This window comes from Ailuropoda melanoleuca, chromosome 2 (assembly GCF_002007445.2).
Source record: "Ailuropoda melanoleuca isolate Jingjing chromosome 2, ASM200744v2, whole genome shotgun sequence".
Classification (NCBI taxonomy): domain Eukaryota; kingdom Metazoa; phylum Chordata; class Mammalia; order Carnivora; family Ursidae; genus Ailuropoda; species Ailuropoda melanoleuca.
In genome coordinates this window covers 20611381-20627996 of record NC_048219.1, presented here as the reverse complement: position 1 = coordinate 20627996, position 16616 = coordinate 20611381, and the positions used below count along the sequence as shown (strand labels likewise).

Below are 16616 nucleotides of genomic sequence, written 5' to 3'. Positions count from 1 at the left end.
GTCTTGGAGTCACAGGGCTAGGAGCAGCCACAGACTGGAGGACTCAGCAACCTGAATGCCTGTGAGTCTGCAAACTGCGTGTGTACCTACCTGCAAGTCCTGGAGCCTGAGTGAGAATTACAGTCCCATCTTCCTCTCCTTCAGTCAGCCACGGGGTGCAAATAGTGCTCAGGGCTCCTGCTGAGCCATATCTGAGGCAGACCAACCCGCCTGATGGTCTGACTAGTCTGTCTTTGACGCAGCCCCCCTGGTATATATAGGTCCTCCTCCGAGAGGATCGGGTAGGATTCTATTATGCCAGACCCTTCCTACTTGGGTAGAAATGTCTACCTTTGAAATCTTGCTGAAGAGGGAGCCGCCACCCCTACCCCCGCCCTGTGCCCCCCACCAGGGTTAGCCACAGCCAATAGGACTCCCGGTCCATGTCATCTAAAAGAATCGGGGCACTGGGAGTGGCTAAGGGAGAGTACGATAGGTGCCCCAGGACCCCTGCCTTTTGCTGGCCAGTCCTCCTGACCTGTTCCTTTGCAGATTCTGCTGCTTCTGATGGCCCCTTCACTCACAGGCCTTAATGCGGTTTTTCAATAGCTGAGCTCAGCAAGCATTTTCACAAATAACAAGGATAAGGAACATGAAAGAAAAATGGAAGGAAATAAGAAAGTTATCCAAATGACACAGTTCTCCTTAAGCAACCACATTGTAGCCCCTAAGGCTATCTTTCAGCCTTTAAAACCTTGCCTAGTATCCTTACATTCTTGGTCCTTGGTTTCCACGTGGGGATGTGCTACCTGGATATTCCTTCATGTGGTCTCAGCCAGAACTTCCCTTCTGGAAAATTGACTGTTCGTAGTTAATGTCCCTGCTCCACCTGGATATTTGAGAGCAACCTCCCCTTCAAGTAAGAGATCTTGGTTCTTAGGAAAGTAAATCCTTACTGTACTGCCTGAAACATGGGGATCAGTTTCCTCTCAGTGTCTGCCAAATAATGGAGTAATGGAGGGAAGGCTGGACTGCGCTGGAACTTTCTGGGGTGGAACCAGTCATCTTAACTGGATTTTTACTACCAGACTTCCTCAAAAAGGAGTTTACACTGTGGTCTCCACTTCCTTATCTCACTCACTGTTTGACACGTTGCATGCTGCCTTCTGCTCCTACCAACCTACTGATGCCAAATTCATTGGGTTTTTCTCAACTGTCATCTTGCTTGACCACTCCATGGCGTTTGACACTAATGACCTGTAATTGAAGCTCAAAAATCAGTTGTATATATTCCAGAAAGGGGAAGTGTGCTTTTAGGTTGTTTAGGTTGACCACAGGTTGATATAAAGTGAGGTCAAAAGAGCATGTGTGACTCTGGGTATCCGACACCCTGAAAAAGGTCCAGGAGCTCTAGGAATGAGGGTGGGTTGGGTGAGTCCTGACTCATGGTACATTATCTCCTGTGGAATTCTGGAAGGAGCTGAGAAGGGACCTCTGGGGAAGTTTCTTGGGCCCTCAGATCTTGGGAGTACTCTGTAAGGAAGAGATGGAAGTCTCGCTCTCTAGTTTCTAAAGACTCATGAGAAGAAGTTATAGATAGATTTTAGTTTAGTATTAAGAAAGGATGTTCTAGAATTGAAGGAGTCCAAAACTAGAGCTGATTGCCACGTAAAGTGGTGACTTCCCTGTGTGTGGCGATGGTCTTCTGGGGGTGACCTGATTTCATTTTTGCTCAGTAACACCTCCATGACATTAGCCTGGGCCCTCTGTTCATCTCACTCCATACTGTTCCCTGAAGATCTACTCTTTTGGCTTTAATTTCATTTAATTACATTAACGATTCAGCAGTTTATATCTCCAGTCCAGACCTCTGCTCAAAACTGGATATGCAGCCGCCTCTGTAGATCTCATCACCCTGCCACGTGTCTTCTAGGCACTTTGAACTCAGCAGACATTGAGTGCCCACCATGTGCCATGCATGTACATTAAACTGCATTCTCAACTTGCGCCTCCTTCCAGTGGTGCATCAGGGATGAGGCAGTGAGCAGTCCACTGTGATTTGGGCAGAGAATTTAAAAACAGTCATTAAATTGACTAAATACTGGTTGGTTCTGAGTGTCCGATATCCTCTGTGCCCCTGCCTCCCTCTCTGTGTCTAACTCAGGGAGTAGCATGAAGCTCGCCAAGCCACAAACTTTGAATTGGGCTCTACCGCTTCCTCTCATTGGGCCCCGCATCCCATCCTTCACATCTCATATCTGTTCCTTGCTCGTTATTTCTACAGCCTTTGTCTAGCTCTGGGCTACTACCCAGCTTTTTCAGGGCATTGTTTTTGTTGTCCCCAGAAAAATCTTTGTAAATCATAGCTCTTCAGAGGCTTTCCATTGCCTATGGCCAAGCTCTTCTCTTAGCAAGAAAGTTCTGTGTTCTTTCCCAGCTACTATTTCTGGTATCTTCCTCCATGTTTTCATGTATCCCAGTGCTCCCAACTTAAGGCTGTTCAGTCTATTTCTTTTATTGTCTGTCCCACTGAACAAATTGTGAACCCCTTAAAAGCAGGGGCTAAGTCTTGCGTTTTGAGTCCTAAGTGCCTGCCTATTATTAAACTTCGGTAAATGCTTGGTTGAATGGATTTATGCGGGTACGACATCCTATTTAGAGGGAAAGACCATTTATAAAGTATAAGAAAAAATAAGAATGGGCTCTTGGTTTAAATTCTCTTATCCTTTTGCATGGTCTCTTCTCCGTCGGCAGAAAACCTCTTGCTAAAAACTTAAACGTGAACTAGAGCCCCTGCCCAGCGATCACCAACTTACGTGCTCCTTCTCTCTCTCCTCCCATCTTAGATCCCTGCCTCTCTGCTATAACAAAACAACTACAAACTGGTGCATTGGAAAGAATGTAGGCTTTGGGGTGAGATAGACCTGGGTTCAGTTCTTGGCACTATCAGTTTTTAGCCGTGGGACCTTGGGTGACCCCTCTGAATTTCATTTTCTCATCTGTAAAAGGTAGGCAACAATACCTCCCAGCATCATGCTGAGGAATCACGTGCCAGTGCAAGTAAGACCTTAGCATGTTGCAGGCCATCAGAAAATAGTAGCTGCTGGTGTTATTTCGAATAGAGGCTCCAGATGCTCCCATTTAGATCTGGAGCCCAGTGTCCAGGGTGCTAGAGGTGGGGTGCCCTTCTTGGGCAGGGTGGGACACGTGGCTAATGGGTTAGCCTCCAGAGGAGGTGTGTTTGCATTTCCTAGATTCAGACTTCATACCTGGGACATGGGTGTTCCCAACTTGTTCTCTTTTCCCTTTCTTGTAGGCTCCCAGGCCAGTGCCAGTACTTGGGCTTGCCGGTGGCGGATTACTTCAAGCAGTGGATTAATCTGAAAAAGGTACTGTGTCTGAGCCCCACTCGGGTGCTTCCTCTGGGTCTCCTGTGCCTCAGATCCCCTCCCCCCTTGCTTTCTTTATTCGTCTCTGTTCTCCTCTTTTTGTTGTCATCTCTTTCCATTTATTTTTGTTTTCTTTTCTCAACATCACTCCTTCCTCTTCCCTAACTAATATGCACTGAAAGGGTGTGGACCTTTCTGGGAGTGGGGAGCTGCTTGGGGATCAGGCTGCGGGGTAGACTATAACATTGCCCTATGCGGTGTCATCCAGATGTGCAGAGAAGTCCCAACGAAGGGGACTTTCTAGGTTCTTGCTCAGAACTGAATCACTGGGCTGAGCTGCATTGTCTTTAGGAGAGATATGGCACTAGCTGAGCCTCTGGGAAAGTATCCTTCTTTGATGTGATCATGAGTGTGACCTCTGACTCTTCTGAGTTGCCCTGGTATCTCCCTCTGGTTGGGAGGTAGAATTGGTTCAGGCTGGCTTTGGTCCTGCCTCACCCCATCAGAGCCTTGCTCATGTGAGAAGGACTGTGGAAACTAGAGCCCAATTCCCTTTGAGTATGAGGAAGGAGACTGGCCCTATTGAAGCACCAAGTACCTGGGGAGTGGGTGCTGGGGCTGTAGGCTGGGAGGGACCCCGTGCAGCTACGAAATTGGGGCCTGGCAGAGAATGAATTACCCAGAAAACTGTACTTTCCTAGTATGTGCTATGCTTCCTAGGTAAGCAGAAGGGAAGTGTAGGAATAGGCTCCCAAGATAGGGATCCTTCCCATCCCTCTGTTGGGATCCTTCCTCCAAGAGTCTGAGTCTGCTAGAGAGACTCACCCCCGTAATTCTGATGTAAGGGCAACAGCCCTGGAGCAGCCTTAAGAACCCCATGCCGCTGATCAGGTTAGTGACTCCCAGGAAATAAGAGAGAACACGCCAGGGGTCAGAGTAGTGGCTCCAACAGGGGCTTAGAGAAGAGAGAGGTCATTGATGGGTAAGACAAGGTATTGTGAGGATTTGGGTCATGAACTGGGCACTCAAGGAAGGTGGAATATGAATCTGAAGAGGAGAGAAGACTTTCCAGGCAAGGGGAGCAACATGCTTTTGGTGTGTGTATGGGCTGGGGCTAAGTGAACATGTGGAGGAACAGTAGAGGAGAATGACCTTGGACTTTGTTCCGTCAGTCTCAGTGCAGCCATTCTTTGTGGCAACATTTGTGAACTCCTTTGCTTTCCCCTGGTACTCAGGTCCTTTACACTTGGTCCTTAGCTTGTTTGTACTTTGACCCTTATCTGCCTCTCCAGCTGATCTCCCTTGGACCTGAGCAGTAGCTACTAACTACCTTCCATCTTTGGCTAAGGGGGCCGGGCTCTGTCCTACCGTCAGGTCTTGGACTGTGGCCTTACCTCTGTCTGAATCGTCCTCCAGTCGTCTTCATAAGGCACGTTCGCTCTTCTTGAGGATTCAGCTCAGGTATCACCTCTTCTGAGAAGGTCAGCAGTCAGTCTCTTGTCTTGAGACTCCTTGGCCCTTTGGATATCAGTGATCTTTGACTATTGAAACTGAGTTCCTGTCTGTTGCCTCACAGACTTGTCCGTCTGGAGCATGGAGACAGGCTGGTTCCTCTCTGTGTCTGAGGTGTCCCGGTCAGCGCTAGGTACAGAGTACGTGCTCAGTGAACAGTTGCTGGCTGGCTGGCTGGCTGATGTTTGAGAGCTGGCTCCACAGGCCCTCTCACGCAGGGCTTGGCGGGGCTCTACATGAGGGTGTGGCTAGGTCTGTGCTGCTGGAACATAACATGCCAGCTGTCAGAGTGCATCTGAGGCTGCTTGCTGGCCTCAGCAAATGCAATGTGAAGGCCCGGCCAGGCGAGGCAGGCGCTGACCTTGAACAATTGCTCTGTGAGGTTCACTAGGCTTTTTGGTGTCTGGATAGTTCCCTGCCTCCAGGTTCCTTGGCAGAGAGGCAGGAAAACAGCCGACCCATGTGTTAACATGGCCACTCAAGGCTACCTTGATGCTGCTGGGGTTCAAAGCAAGCTGTCCTGAGTCTGTTCATTGTGGTTCTCTGCGGACTGTGCCGAGCCGTAGGAGGAAAATGGGTACAAGTGGAAACTGGAGACTCTGTTCCCAGTTGGCCTTGTGAGTGCGTCTTGGTAGGTAACCTGAGCAGGTCTAGGAGAAACCAGAGTGCATGAGGCGAGTGGCATTAGAGGGGTCTAATCCCTTCCTCTCTGCCCTCCAGCCACATCAGGTTCCAGATGCGCCTGAGGGCCCAGCAGAAGAGATGACTCAGTTCCGGACTTTGGGCCAGTTTTGCCAGTAGCCAGTCAAGAGAGGCTGCAGGACCCTGGAGGTCCAGGGGCATGGTGGTCTTTCTGACCTTTTTATGGCATGAGTTAGTGCAGGGTGCACAAAGATTAATAATAAGAGTAATAAAAGAGTAACAATAAGAGCAAGCCAGAGAGGTCATTGCCAGGGTTGCGTGGGTATTGTGTAACGTCTTACTCCGTGCCCTTCTTTCCCCCTGTGTGACCCAGGCCCTGGCTGTCTCCAGGGCCCTCTCCTGTCCTTTTTTTTTTTTTTTTTAAGATTTTATTTATTTATTTGACAGAGACAGCAAGAGAGGGAAGAATGCAAGCAAGGGGAGTGTGAGAGGGAGAAGCAGGCTTCCCGCCAAGCAGGGAGCCCGATGCGGGGCTCGATCCCAGGACCCGGGGATCATGACCCGAGCCGAAGGCAGAGCTCAACGCCTGAGACACCCAAGCACCCCTCCTGTCCTTGATCTTATTATTTCCTCCCCGCTTTCCTTCCTTTTCCTCTCCTCCTCAACTCCGTGAGCAGAACTTTGCCCCTGGAAAAAGTAGGGGGGGTCTTGGTCTGCTTGGCTGCCAAGACCTGCCCATTGAGTCATCTGGGACTGAATTTACCATCCCCATTTCTTAAGGCCTCTCCTGTCCAGGAATGGTGTGCACTGCGTAAGGGAAGAGCAGCTTTTCAGTGGCCAGGCTGCCACATCGCCTGCCTCCACCCACTTCCCCTGTAGCAGAGTGGAGCAGGCCAGTGTTTGCTGACATTTGGAGTGTCATTGAATGATCTTACACTCTTATTGAACTGTCAGCTTAGAGAAGACTTGGGGCCCTGCTCCCAGCTCCCTCCAGGAGGTCAGAGCTGTCACTGAGGAGCCAGAAGAACACACACACACACACACACACACACACACACAGGTGCGTGAATATACACGTGTTTACTCAAGTGAATGAATATACCCAAGTAGGCATATCCAAAATTGTATGTGTGTTTCCATTCATACGTATGAGTGTAAATACATAGTCACATATTCACTTTCAGAAATATATGGAGGGGCGCCTGGGTGGCACAGCGGTTGAGCGTCTGCCTTCGGCTCAGGGCGTGATCCCGGCATTATGGGATCGAGCCCCACATCAGGCTCTTCCGCTATGAGCCTGCTTCTTCCTCTCCCACTCCCCCTGGCTTGTGTTCCCTCTCTCTCTGGCTGTCTCTATCTCTGTCAAATAAATAAATAAAATCTTAAAAAAAAAAAAGAAATATATGGAAATATACACAGGCATAAATATTTATATATACGTGTTCGTAAAGCATGAAGACATGTATATATATAAACATACACATCTTTGTCAGTAAACACATATTTTTGCGTGCCCTCGGTGTTCCAGGTACTGTACTAGGCCTGGAGATACAACAGAAAAGATGGATATTAAATAATTCTAATTATGTTATAACACTGCTAAGTCCAGAGTCATGGCATCATTTCATAAGGGGGCCTGACGGGGGGGTGGGATCAGAGAATGGTTCCCTGAGGAAGGGTGTCTAAGCTGAGATCTGAAGGATGAGTAGGAATTGGCTGATAAGCATGTGGCAAGGCCCTGCGGTAAGAAGCAGCCTGGCAGCTTCATGGAAGTAGAATGTGAGTTCCATGAGAGTGGAGAATATTTGTCTCCTCCGTTCACTGTTCTGTCCTCATCATTTTGAATAGCTCCTGGCACACGGTGATGTTTAGTCATTATTTGTTGAATGAATGACTACCTGGAGCATAGTGAATGTGGGGTAGAGAGGAGAGTGGCGAGGGATGAAGCTGGAGGGGTAGGCCACATGCTAGATTTTCCTCCTTATCCTTAGGGTAAGGGGAAGCTATTGAAGGGCACTAAACGTAGGAGAGGCGTCATCTGATGTGCATTTTGAAAAAGCTCTTTCTGGCTACAGTGTAGAGAGAGCTGAGTGTTGATATGGGGGGGATCAGTACTGGTTTTTCTTAATGGGGCTATATTTGGCATCTTGAGGTGGAAGAAATCATTGTATGGACAACATTGCTGAACTTGTAGCATTCTTGTCCCCCCTGTTCACTGGATATTAGTAGTGCCTCTCTCTAAGTCATTGCAACAGCTGAAAATGCTCCATCCCTGCCATATGCACATACATTTCAAGGGGCCTAGACAGGGGTGGGAGTGGGGAGGTACTGTCCCTGGTTGACAACCACAGAATTAGACCATTGCTACAGCCCAGGTGAAAGATGATAGTTACCAGGATTGAACTGATAGCAGTGGAAATGTAGAGAAATGGATTGATTCTAGAGTATTAAATGGTACAGTCAGTTCTGCTATAATACAGCATAGACCTTCTTAAAAATCACCGTGCTATGAAAAGTTGTAATAAAAAGTTGCAATAAAAATGGGGTTAGGAGCACAATACTCAAAAACTTCATCAGTGACATATAAAAAAAGATAGGAATCTAATAAAAATTGTAGCATAATTTTACACATGTTAAATGGCTAAGAAATACATAAATACTACAATAAATATTGGCACTGTACCTTGAAAAAACCCTGAAGTTTGCTTGGCAGTGGGCATGAGAAAAGGTTGTAGCTTGTGAGTTATTGCGAAGTGGTAGAAGGCGAGTTCTCTGGAATCAGTTGGGAAGTTGTAGCCGGATGAATGTGGCTTATGATACAGGTAGTGTTCTAGGAAGCTGCTGTATGTTTGAAGTGTAAGCATGTGTGCATTCTGCGTATTCTTACACAGCTCTCTTCAGCTGGGTATACTTTCCTCTGTTTATCTGGTATTGATTATGGACAAAATCACACATAAACAAAGGCACAGTTTGCATTATGCTAAACTGTTTCCTAATACATTGACTGCATTGGAATGAAGGTGCTCTTTCAAAACAAGTATTATAGCAGAACGTACTGTACAATGGACAGGAAAGAGTGATTGATTGGCTCTGAGGGTTGATGAGGAGGAGGAAACCATGATGACTCTTAAGGTTTATGATTTGAGCAACTGGATGAATTGGAATGAATGCACTGAGGTAATGGAAGGAAGAGAAGTTTGGGGATTAGACGACAAGATGAATTGGGACACATGGAGTTTAGATGCTTTCAGACATTCTTGTGAAGCTACGGAGGAGGTAGTCAAATGTATAGGTCCAGGGCTCAGGGATAAGGTCTGGACAAGAGATACAGATTCACGGGAGTCGTTGGTGTATGAATGATCATTGAAGCTATGGGAGTATAGAATATACAAGGTGAGAAGAAAAGAGGGCCTAGGATGAGCACTGAAAAACACCAATACTTAATAGGGAAGGAAGAGTCAGACATAGAGAAGGAGTGGTCACTGATAGTAGTGATAAAAATTCTCATTTATTGATTGCATTTTGTGTGCTAGACCTGTGTTGTCCAGTATAGTTGCCAATTTTTTTTTATTTTAAAGTTTAATTAACTTAAATGTAAATAAACTTTCTTGAAGAACTTTAGAACAACCTGTGTTGGTGAGTTTACATTTTCAACTGTTAGCTATTTAAAATTTAAATATAGATCTAGTATTTCTAATGAAGATTTAGCATTTGAATTGAGATGTAGTTTAAGTGTAAATTACACATTTAAAAACAAAATAGTTTATTAAAATGTTCATTAGTAGTTTTTATATTGATTACTTCTTGAAATGATAATCCGTTATTATTTGCATATCTCTTTTTCACATTTTAAGGCTGAGAAAACAGGCACATAGTGAGGATGCAACTTGCTCAGTGTCCCATGTTGGTACCCGGCAGAGGTAGAACTGAACTTAAGTTTTGCCTGACCCTTTGTGCTAAAGAGAGGGTAAAAATGAAAGAGTAAAGAGTGGTAGAGAAGGGGTAGAGCAGGAGGGTGTGGTGCCACGGAAACCACGGAAAGAAAGAATTTTCAGGACAAGAGGACCGGTCAGCTCGCAGAGAGCCACGTAACAGGACTGAACAAAGAGCGCCTGGGATGGAAGGGCCTCGGCGACCTTGGTGAAAACTCAATGCTGTGAGAGGGACTGGAGCCAAACTGGAGCGAATTGGGGGAGTAAATGAGGCGACAGAGAAATGTTAACCTTTTCAGAAACATGGCTTTGAAGGAGAGAGAAAGGACAAGAACTGTGATGGGGCAAGTGTGGGGTTGAGGCAGGTGGCATGTTGTAAGATGGGAGACACGTGCTTGGTTGTAGGCACTGGTAGCGAAGGAAAGTTTGAAACTATAGGAGTGAGAGAGGTCTCTGAGATGGTGAGGAGATGGGGTGGAGAAAACGATGAGAATCAGCTCTCCGCAGGAGGGGAGGGGGCTGTGGTAGAGGCAGAAGCGTGCGGATTTGACGGCAAGTTGAAGTAGTTCCCATCTGATGGCTTGTCGTTTTCTCTACGACGCAGGTGAGCCATGTGCTAATAACCACTAGGGGAGGGCTGGGACGGTTTGTAGAAAGTGGAGAGGGATTGCTATGGTTTTAGTAAAGAGTAGAAGCCTGAGCCAACTTGAGAAATAGAGTAGGATTTCTAGGCAGTGTTGAGGGTCCCGTCAAGGTTGATGGCATTCATTCATGGTGGAACCACTCTGTTTAGTTGTAGGGCTTTTCTTCAGCAGAGCTCAGCTGCCTGGCTGTAGGCATGCCGAAAGCAGACATTTAGATTCATCCAGGGTGGAGACTTGCACAAGAGGTGTGATGAAAGGAGCAAAGGAGTTGTTGAAAATACCGGCCAGACGGTGGTTTCCAAGAAGGGACAATGAGATCTCAGCTGGATATTGAGGAAAGAGAAGACAGCAGGGGGCCTGATGGTTATGGAAAAAGCAGCTAGGTCCCAGTAAGGTGAAGAAAGGTGTATCACGTGTCATTGAGCATCCACATGGAAAGATAAGAGATTATGGTTAGCGCAGGATGTCTAAATTAGTTATTTCAGAGATGGGGCAGTTCTCCATGTTGGCAAGCTCCAAGATGTGCCTGTGGGAGTGAGTAGCTAGGGTTGGGTGGAGGAAAATGTTAGCGTAGACAAGAGGTTAAGAAAGGGATAGGTCAGATGCGACTTCCATAAGGAAGTGAGTCTATGGATACACACATGCACACATAATGTATATATTCTCCCTGCGTATGCATGGACACATAGGGGTAAATGTATATACAGACATATGCCCGCACGTATGCATATACAGTTCGTGTACATTCAGACCAAGCCATGCAAGTGCATGCATGTACACTCACAAATGGTCTGGAATTCCCTCTGGGCCTGTTTAGATGGGCTTTGGGGGAAGCAGACAGGCAGTCTTAGGAGGATTCTGAGTCAGTCCTGACAGACAGGGCTCAACTAGTCATGCTCAGAAGTTGTAGGGAGGTGGTCACCTAGAATTTAACAGACCCAGATGTTCCAGGGTGTGAAGACGGCTGTTCCACTTTTCCTCTGCCATCTGTGCTATCCGCCCTGCTGTAATTTCTGGGTGCTCTGAAGGGGGTGGAGTTGGGACCAGCTGTGAGAGAGTGAATAAGGAGGAAGAGACCTTCTCGGGTCCCTCCAAGAAGGAGAAGCATTTCTCCAAGAAGCATTTCTGTCTCCCCCTCCCCTGGGAGCGGACAGCAGGAGAAACTGCTGAAGGGAAGGTTGGTGTCTACGATTGAGCGTGACTTTTCCTGACCTTGGAGCATTCAGAGTCCCAATCAGTGCAGTAATAAATTAAGGGCTTATGGAGGAATAAATTCTTGGCCTTAATGAAGTTCTTTGCTGGGGGCCATAGGCAGGTCAGCAGGTCGGAATGATGCAGATTGGAGGCTCCAGCGAGTGGGCTCAGCTAGCTGGGAAGCCATCAGGAGTGAAAAGATCTGAAACTCTGTTGGTCAGGTCACTGTTTCGGAGCTGTGGGGATAAAGCTGCCCAAGTGATAGGCAGCCTGACAGAGGCTGGGCCTCTATAGAATGGTGGCCACGTGGTGCCACCTGCAGAGCCCCTCCACTGGGGTTATTCAGAAGCTAATTTGGAAAAAAACAAGAACAAAACAGAACTGAAAACCAAGAGAGGGGTGTGAAGATTTAGGGGCCCTGCAAGGTGTTTGTTTTATTTCGGAGGGTGGAGGGCAAGAGCGTTTGCCCCAAGACAGATGCTTCTGCAGCACTTCGTGGTCAGAACCAGACGTGCTGTGGTCCAGGTCTTTGGCATCATCCAAAGTACAGAGCACTGTCCTTGGGGCAGTGGGCAGTTATGGGCCACTATCCTGGTGGGGCCAGCTCTGAGACCAGGGCCTCTAGCTGTCTTAGGGAAGAAATATATGCACAGAGGACGGGACACAGAGCACCAGATATAAATGAGGGAGAGGTGGAGAAACAGGCATGGGACAAGGAGGGGGCGAGTGGGAGAGCAGCCTGGAGCGCTTGCTGCTGGGTTTAATGCTGAAGTCCTGGGAGGAGCCCATCTTGGGGGCTGGAGGCTCCTCGATCGTAGAGCTGAAACTAGAACCCAGGCCTTAAGACTCATATCCTTAGCTCTTTCTCCTTTCATCCCGCTCTCTGCAATGTCTGCCCTTGGGCATGAGCTCTTGGGATGTGGTCCAGAGGTAGCAGAGGGAACAGTGCTGTGTTTGGAATCGGGCAGCTGGAGCTGGAGAGAATGTCTCCTTTCTTCGCATCTCCCTGCCCCCATGGTGTAGTACCCTGCCTGGCTTTTCCTTTAAATATGTCTTACAGCTGTCTGAACTCTGAAATTTCTTTCACTCCTTCCCTCGCCTTGTTAACATGTGTTGCCTTTGGGGTAATCAGGGAAAAAATATTATGTCCTTTTACAATTACCGGGTTTTGGAATATTAAAATGTCTCGCTGCATCGGCACTGTTATTTTGATTGGTATTCTAACCTTTGACTAGCCCATAAAGCGCGCCGCTCCTGAAGCCAATATTGCAGGACTGAAATTTAATTCCGAAATGATTCCAGATAATAGGGAGACAGATAATATATGCATGAAGGATATTATGTTTGGACTAACTGCAGCAGGGCCAGGGCTGGGGAGCTGAATAATAGCCCAGAGTGAGTTATAATCTGTGGGACAGAAATGCCTTACTGTCAGGGCCAGGAGAGGAACTCTTAAATCAAAGGCACAGGAAAGGGTGCAATTGCAGTGTGCTTGTTTTGACAGGAAAAGCACTGGAGCCAAGAGGGTAGGTATGGAAGGCTGTTGCCCTTCCTTCCTCTTGAGCAAAGTACCCAAGGCCCTTTGCAGCATCCCTAGCTTCGTATCTCCTGTCCCTCTAACATTCTGGCCATATCGAACTTCTTGCCATTCTTCAAAAACACTCTTCAAAGGGACTGTTTCACTTCCCTTTGCTCATTCTGTTCCCTTTGCCTACATTGCCTTTCCCTTTTTAGTGTGTTGAGAAAACTCCTGTTCATCCTTCAGAACCCTCTTCTGTGAAGGATTCTCTGACGTTCCTCGACACCTGGTAGAAATAGTCGATCACCTCCTCCTTTGTATGGTTTCAGCACTTTGTAATAAGTGTATCATATGCTCTTGTCATTATCTGCTCACACATTTGTATTTCCTAGTGGACTGTGAGCACTTTGAGGCCTACATGCCACCTGTCTCTGTATTTCTAGTGCTCAGCACTGGACTGGGCACACACTGGGTGTCAACAAGAACTACTTGAACCCCCACTGAATATAGGGCTGGACTAACGAGCTCCGCAGTCCACATGCCTACCCCCCTGCCAGATTTCCCAGACAAATAGGCTTAGAGAAGTTAAGTAAGATGCCTGAGGGCATGTAGCCAGGAAGAGGTAGAGCTAGGGTTTGAACCTGGGTAGGGGTGTTCTGTTCCCCAGACCATATATCTTAGGCAGGTGGGCAGGGAAGGAGTTGGAGGCCAGGGTTGGAAAGACAGAAATTCACTTCTCTGACTCCTTCCTTCCTTCCCTAGCTCAGGACTTGAGTCCTCATTGGTTCTTAACATTCACGGGTTTCAAGTCTGGAAGGGATTGTGCCTTCTGTCACTGCTAATGAACTTTGGACAGGTATTCCACACAAAAGACACTTCTGTAATGTGTGTTTGTAACTAAGGATCAGGAAAGTGCCTTGACAAAGTGCCTGCCCGTGGTTTGGGAGAGCTCTTGAGGTGGGCAGGCAGAGTACATGGTGCTCTTGGTAACGTCAGAAAACTTCACAGACGTTCCTTTTCCCCCTCAGCACTTGGTGGAACTGATGTTTTGGGTGTTTAGAGATAAGGGAAGTACATGATGAAAAAAGCTACAGGGAATTTGGTTGGCTTTTAAATGGATTTGTATTTGTTAATTACAGCACTATCTGCCTAAACCTACATAAACAAATGGCCTGGCTATATGTGAGATGGACCCTTCACTTAATCTTCAGGTGATGCTTGGTATGGATGCTGACCCCCGGGGGATGTAGCTCACAGGCTGGAGACCATTTGTGCAAGAGAAAGCTTTAGAATCAGACGAGTCTGGCTCAGACTTCTAACGTTGCTCCCAACTACCTATGTGATCTGAAGCAAATTCCTTAACCTTTCTGAACCTATAAAAGACAATTAATTCCTGACACAAAGAAGTAGGTTCCGGGGTCCAGTAGGCTTGGTTTAGAATCTTGATTGTACTTACTAGCTGTGGGGTTTCAGGAAAGTCACTTCTTTCAGCTTCAGTGTCATTCTTTGTAGAAGAAAAATAGTACCCACTCCTAGAGTTGTCCTGGACATGAAATGTCCTCCCTTGTCCTTGTACTGGCCATTCGGACTGAGGTGACTAGGCTACAGGGGTGAAGGAGAGAGGCGCTCAAGACAGACTTTGTGTGTAGGAGCTAGGAGAAAGAGGCTCCCCCGGCAGAATTCACGGGCATGCCAAGGAGGAGGAGCCTCATGCCATCTGTGGATGAGCTTACCCTGCATGTGAAGGTAGTGAACAGAGTTGACCATCTCATGTTCTTGATTCCAGCTGCCACCAGCATGGCTGGTGTCCCGTGGCGTGCAGAGTCACATTTATCTTCAGACGATTCCTGGCTCTATCACTACCTGCATCTTGACCTTGGACAAGTTACTTACTTTCTCGGAATCTTGGTTTCCTCCTTTGTAAAGTAGAGGTAATTAAAAAAATGAAGAGGTACTACTCTAAATGTTTTATATGGATTAGGCCACTAATCCTCAATTCTGTGAGATAAGCACTATTATTGGCATGTTACAGATGAGGAGGCTAAGATCCAGAGAGGTTAAGTACCTTGCATGGGGTTCAGCAGCAGTGAGTGCTGGAGCAGGTATCTGAGTCTCGGCAGTAGACTCCAGAGACCATGCTCTTACTGCTGTCTTGCCTCCAGCGCAGAGGAGGTAGGGGTCATTTTCATCTGGGGTGCAGGAGAGAAAGTCAACAAAGATTCCACGGAAACACCGAGTTGGGCCTTCAAGGTGTTGAGAGACAGGGTGGGAAGAGCATTCCAGGTGGAGGCCGCAGTGTACGCAAAGGCCTGGAGGAGTGCGGCAATGCCGGACTGGGGAACTACATATAATAGTTTGCAGAGTTTTTAAGCTACTGATGTGGGCCAGCCGTGTGTATACCTTCTCCCAGAGAAGCTAGAGCAAGTGAGGACAGGAAGGTACCATTGCCTGGTGTCTAGATGGAGCCAGCCTAAGCTTCCTTCTAAGTATGTGGCAGTAGCTCCAGAAAAATGCCACATTTATGTCCATGTGAGGGAAGAGTCTATGGGCCCAGGATAGCAGGAAGGGAAAAATGGCACCATGCCTTGTGGCATTATCAGCTCTGAGCCGTCTGACACTGCTGTGCCCACGTCCTTAAAGCAGAATGTGGCAAATTACAGTGAGTAATCGGGGTGCCTGGTGGCTCAGTCACTTACGCGCCCAGCTCGATCTTGGCTCAGGTCAGGATTTTAGGGTTGTGAGATCAAGCCCCGCCTCCGGCTCCTCTCAGGGCATGGAGCCCACTGAAGATTCTCTCTCTCTCCTTCTCCCTCTGCCTCTCCGCACCCTCTCTCCCTTGCTCTAAAAAAACAAAAACAGCACAATACAGTGTGAGGAATCAATTAGATGATGTGTGTAAAGCTTTTAGAAGAGTGCTGGCACTCCGCGTGTGAGTGGCTAGCCTAGCACACTCTCCGCCAGGGGGTTAGCCCGCCTTGTTCTGCATCTCCCATGAGTATGGCCACAAGGGGAGATGGAACAAATGAGGCAGTCAGCTCAAGGCAGCTGGGATGCCTTCTTCCTCCATGAGGTTCCCTGCTGCTGCTACAAGTCGACCTCTACCCTGGAGTTGCTTGCAGTGCCCTCCGTGGGAGGTCTTTGCAACGAGGCCCACCGTGTGGTCTTCCTCTTGCTGGCTGCTGCTCAGAGTCTGCGTCCTGTCAGCTGATGCCACCTCTTTCTCTTGGTCCCACTGTGAGCCTCCTCTATCTTTCTCTTGTGTCCTTGAGGAAGTGAATCCTGAGAACAAGGGAGTGTGTGAGCTCTCCTGGGGTGTTTGGAGCTTTAAGCCTAAGCATCCCGACTGTCGAGCCGAGACTGTAACCCTCGGGCTAGCCTCTAGGACCCAGAGTAACCGAAGGTCCACGCCTCTCAGTTATTTTGTGTGGCCTGGTCTGTCCCTGTGCAGGACCATGAGCCACTCAAACATAGGGACTAGATCTTGTTCTTGAATCCATCAGAATTCTCAATCCACAGAGCTAGGCCAGCAGAGGGGATGTCAGGAAGACACTGCAGAAGCGCAAAGGGCTGCTGGGGAGAGAGGTGAGGTGAGGGAGAGGTCGACTCATCTACACTCTGTTAAGTCCGAGAGAAGTAAGGGAACCATTACTCTGCCTTCTCCCAAGTTTTTGTTTTGTTTCGTTTTTTTTCTTTTTGTGTTCTGTTTTGTTTTGTTGTTGTTGCTACTGTTACTCTGGACTCTAGAAACTCGAAGGAGTTACGGAAAAGGAGAGAAAAGGACAAAGAGACTTTCTTGAAGGCAGGA

At 47.7% G+C, this 16616-nt stretch overlaps 1 protein-coding gene across 10 annotated transcripts in view; it reads left to right on the top strand.

Moving 5' to 3' along the window:
• ERI3 (ERI1 exoribonuclease family member 3) overlaps positions 1–16616 on the top strand; it is a 126850-nt gene that overhangs the window by 63288 nt on the left and 46946 nt on the right. For all 10 annotated transcript variants that reach the window (XM_019807069.2, XM_011233713.3, XM_002926313.4 and 7 more), the window contains one exon: positions 3296–3368. In XM_019807069.2, coding sequence (XP_019662628.1) covers positions 3296–3368 — 73 coding nt within the window. The remainder of the gene's footprint in view (positions 1–3295; positions 3369–16616) is intronic.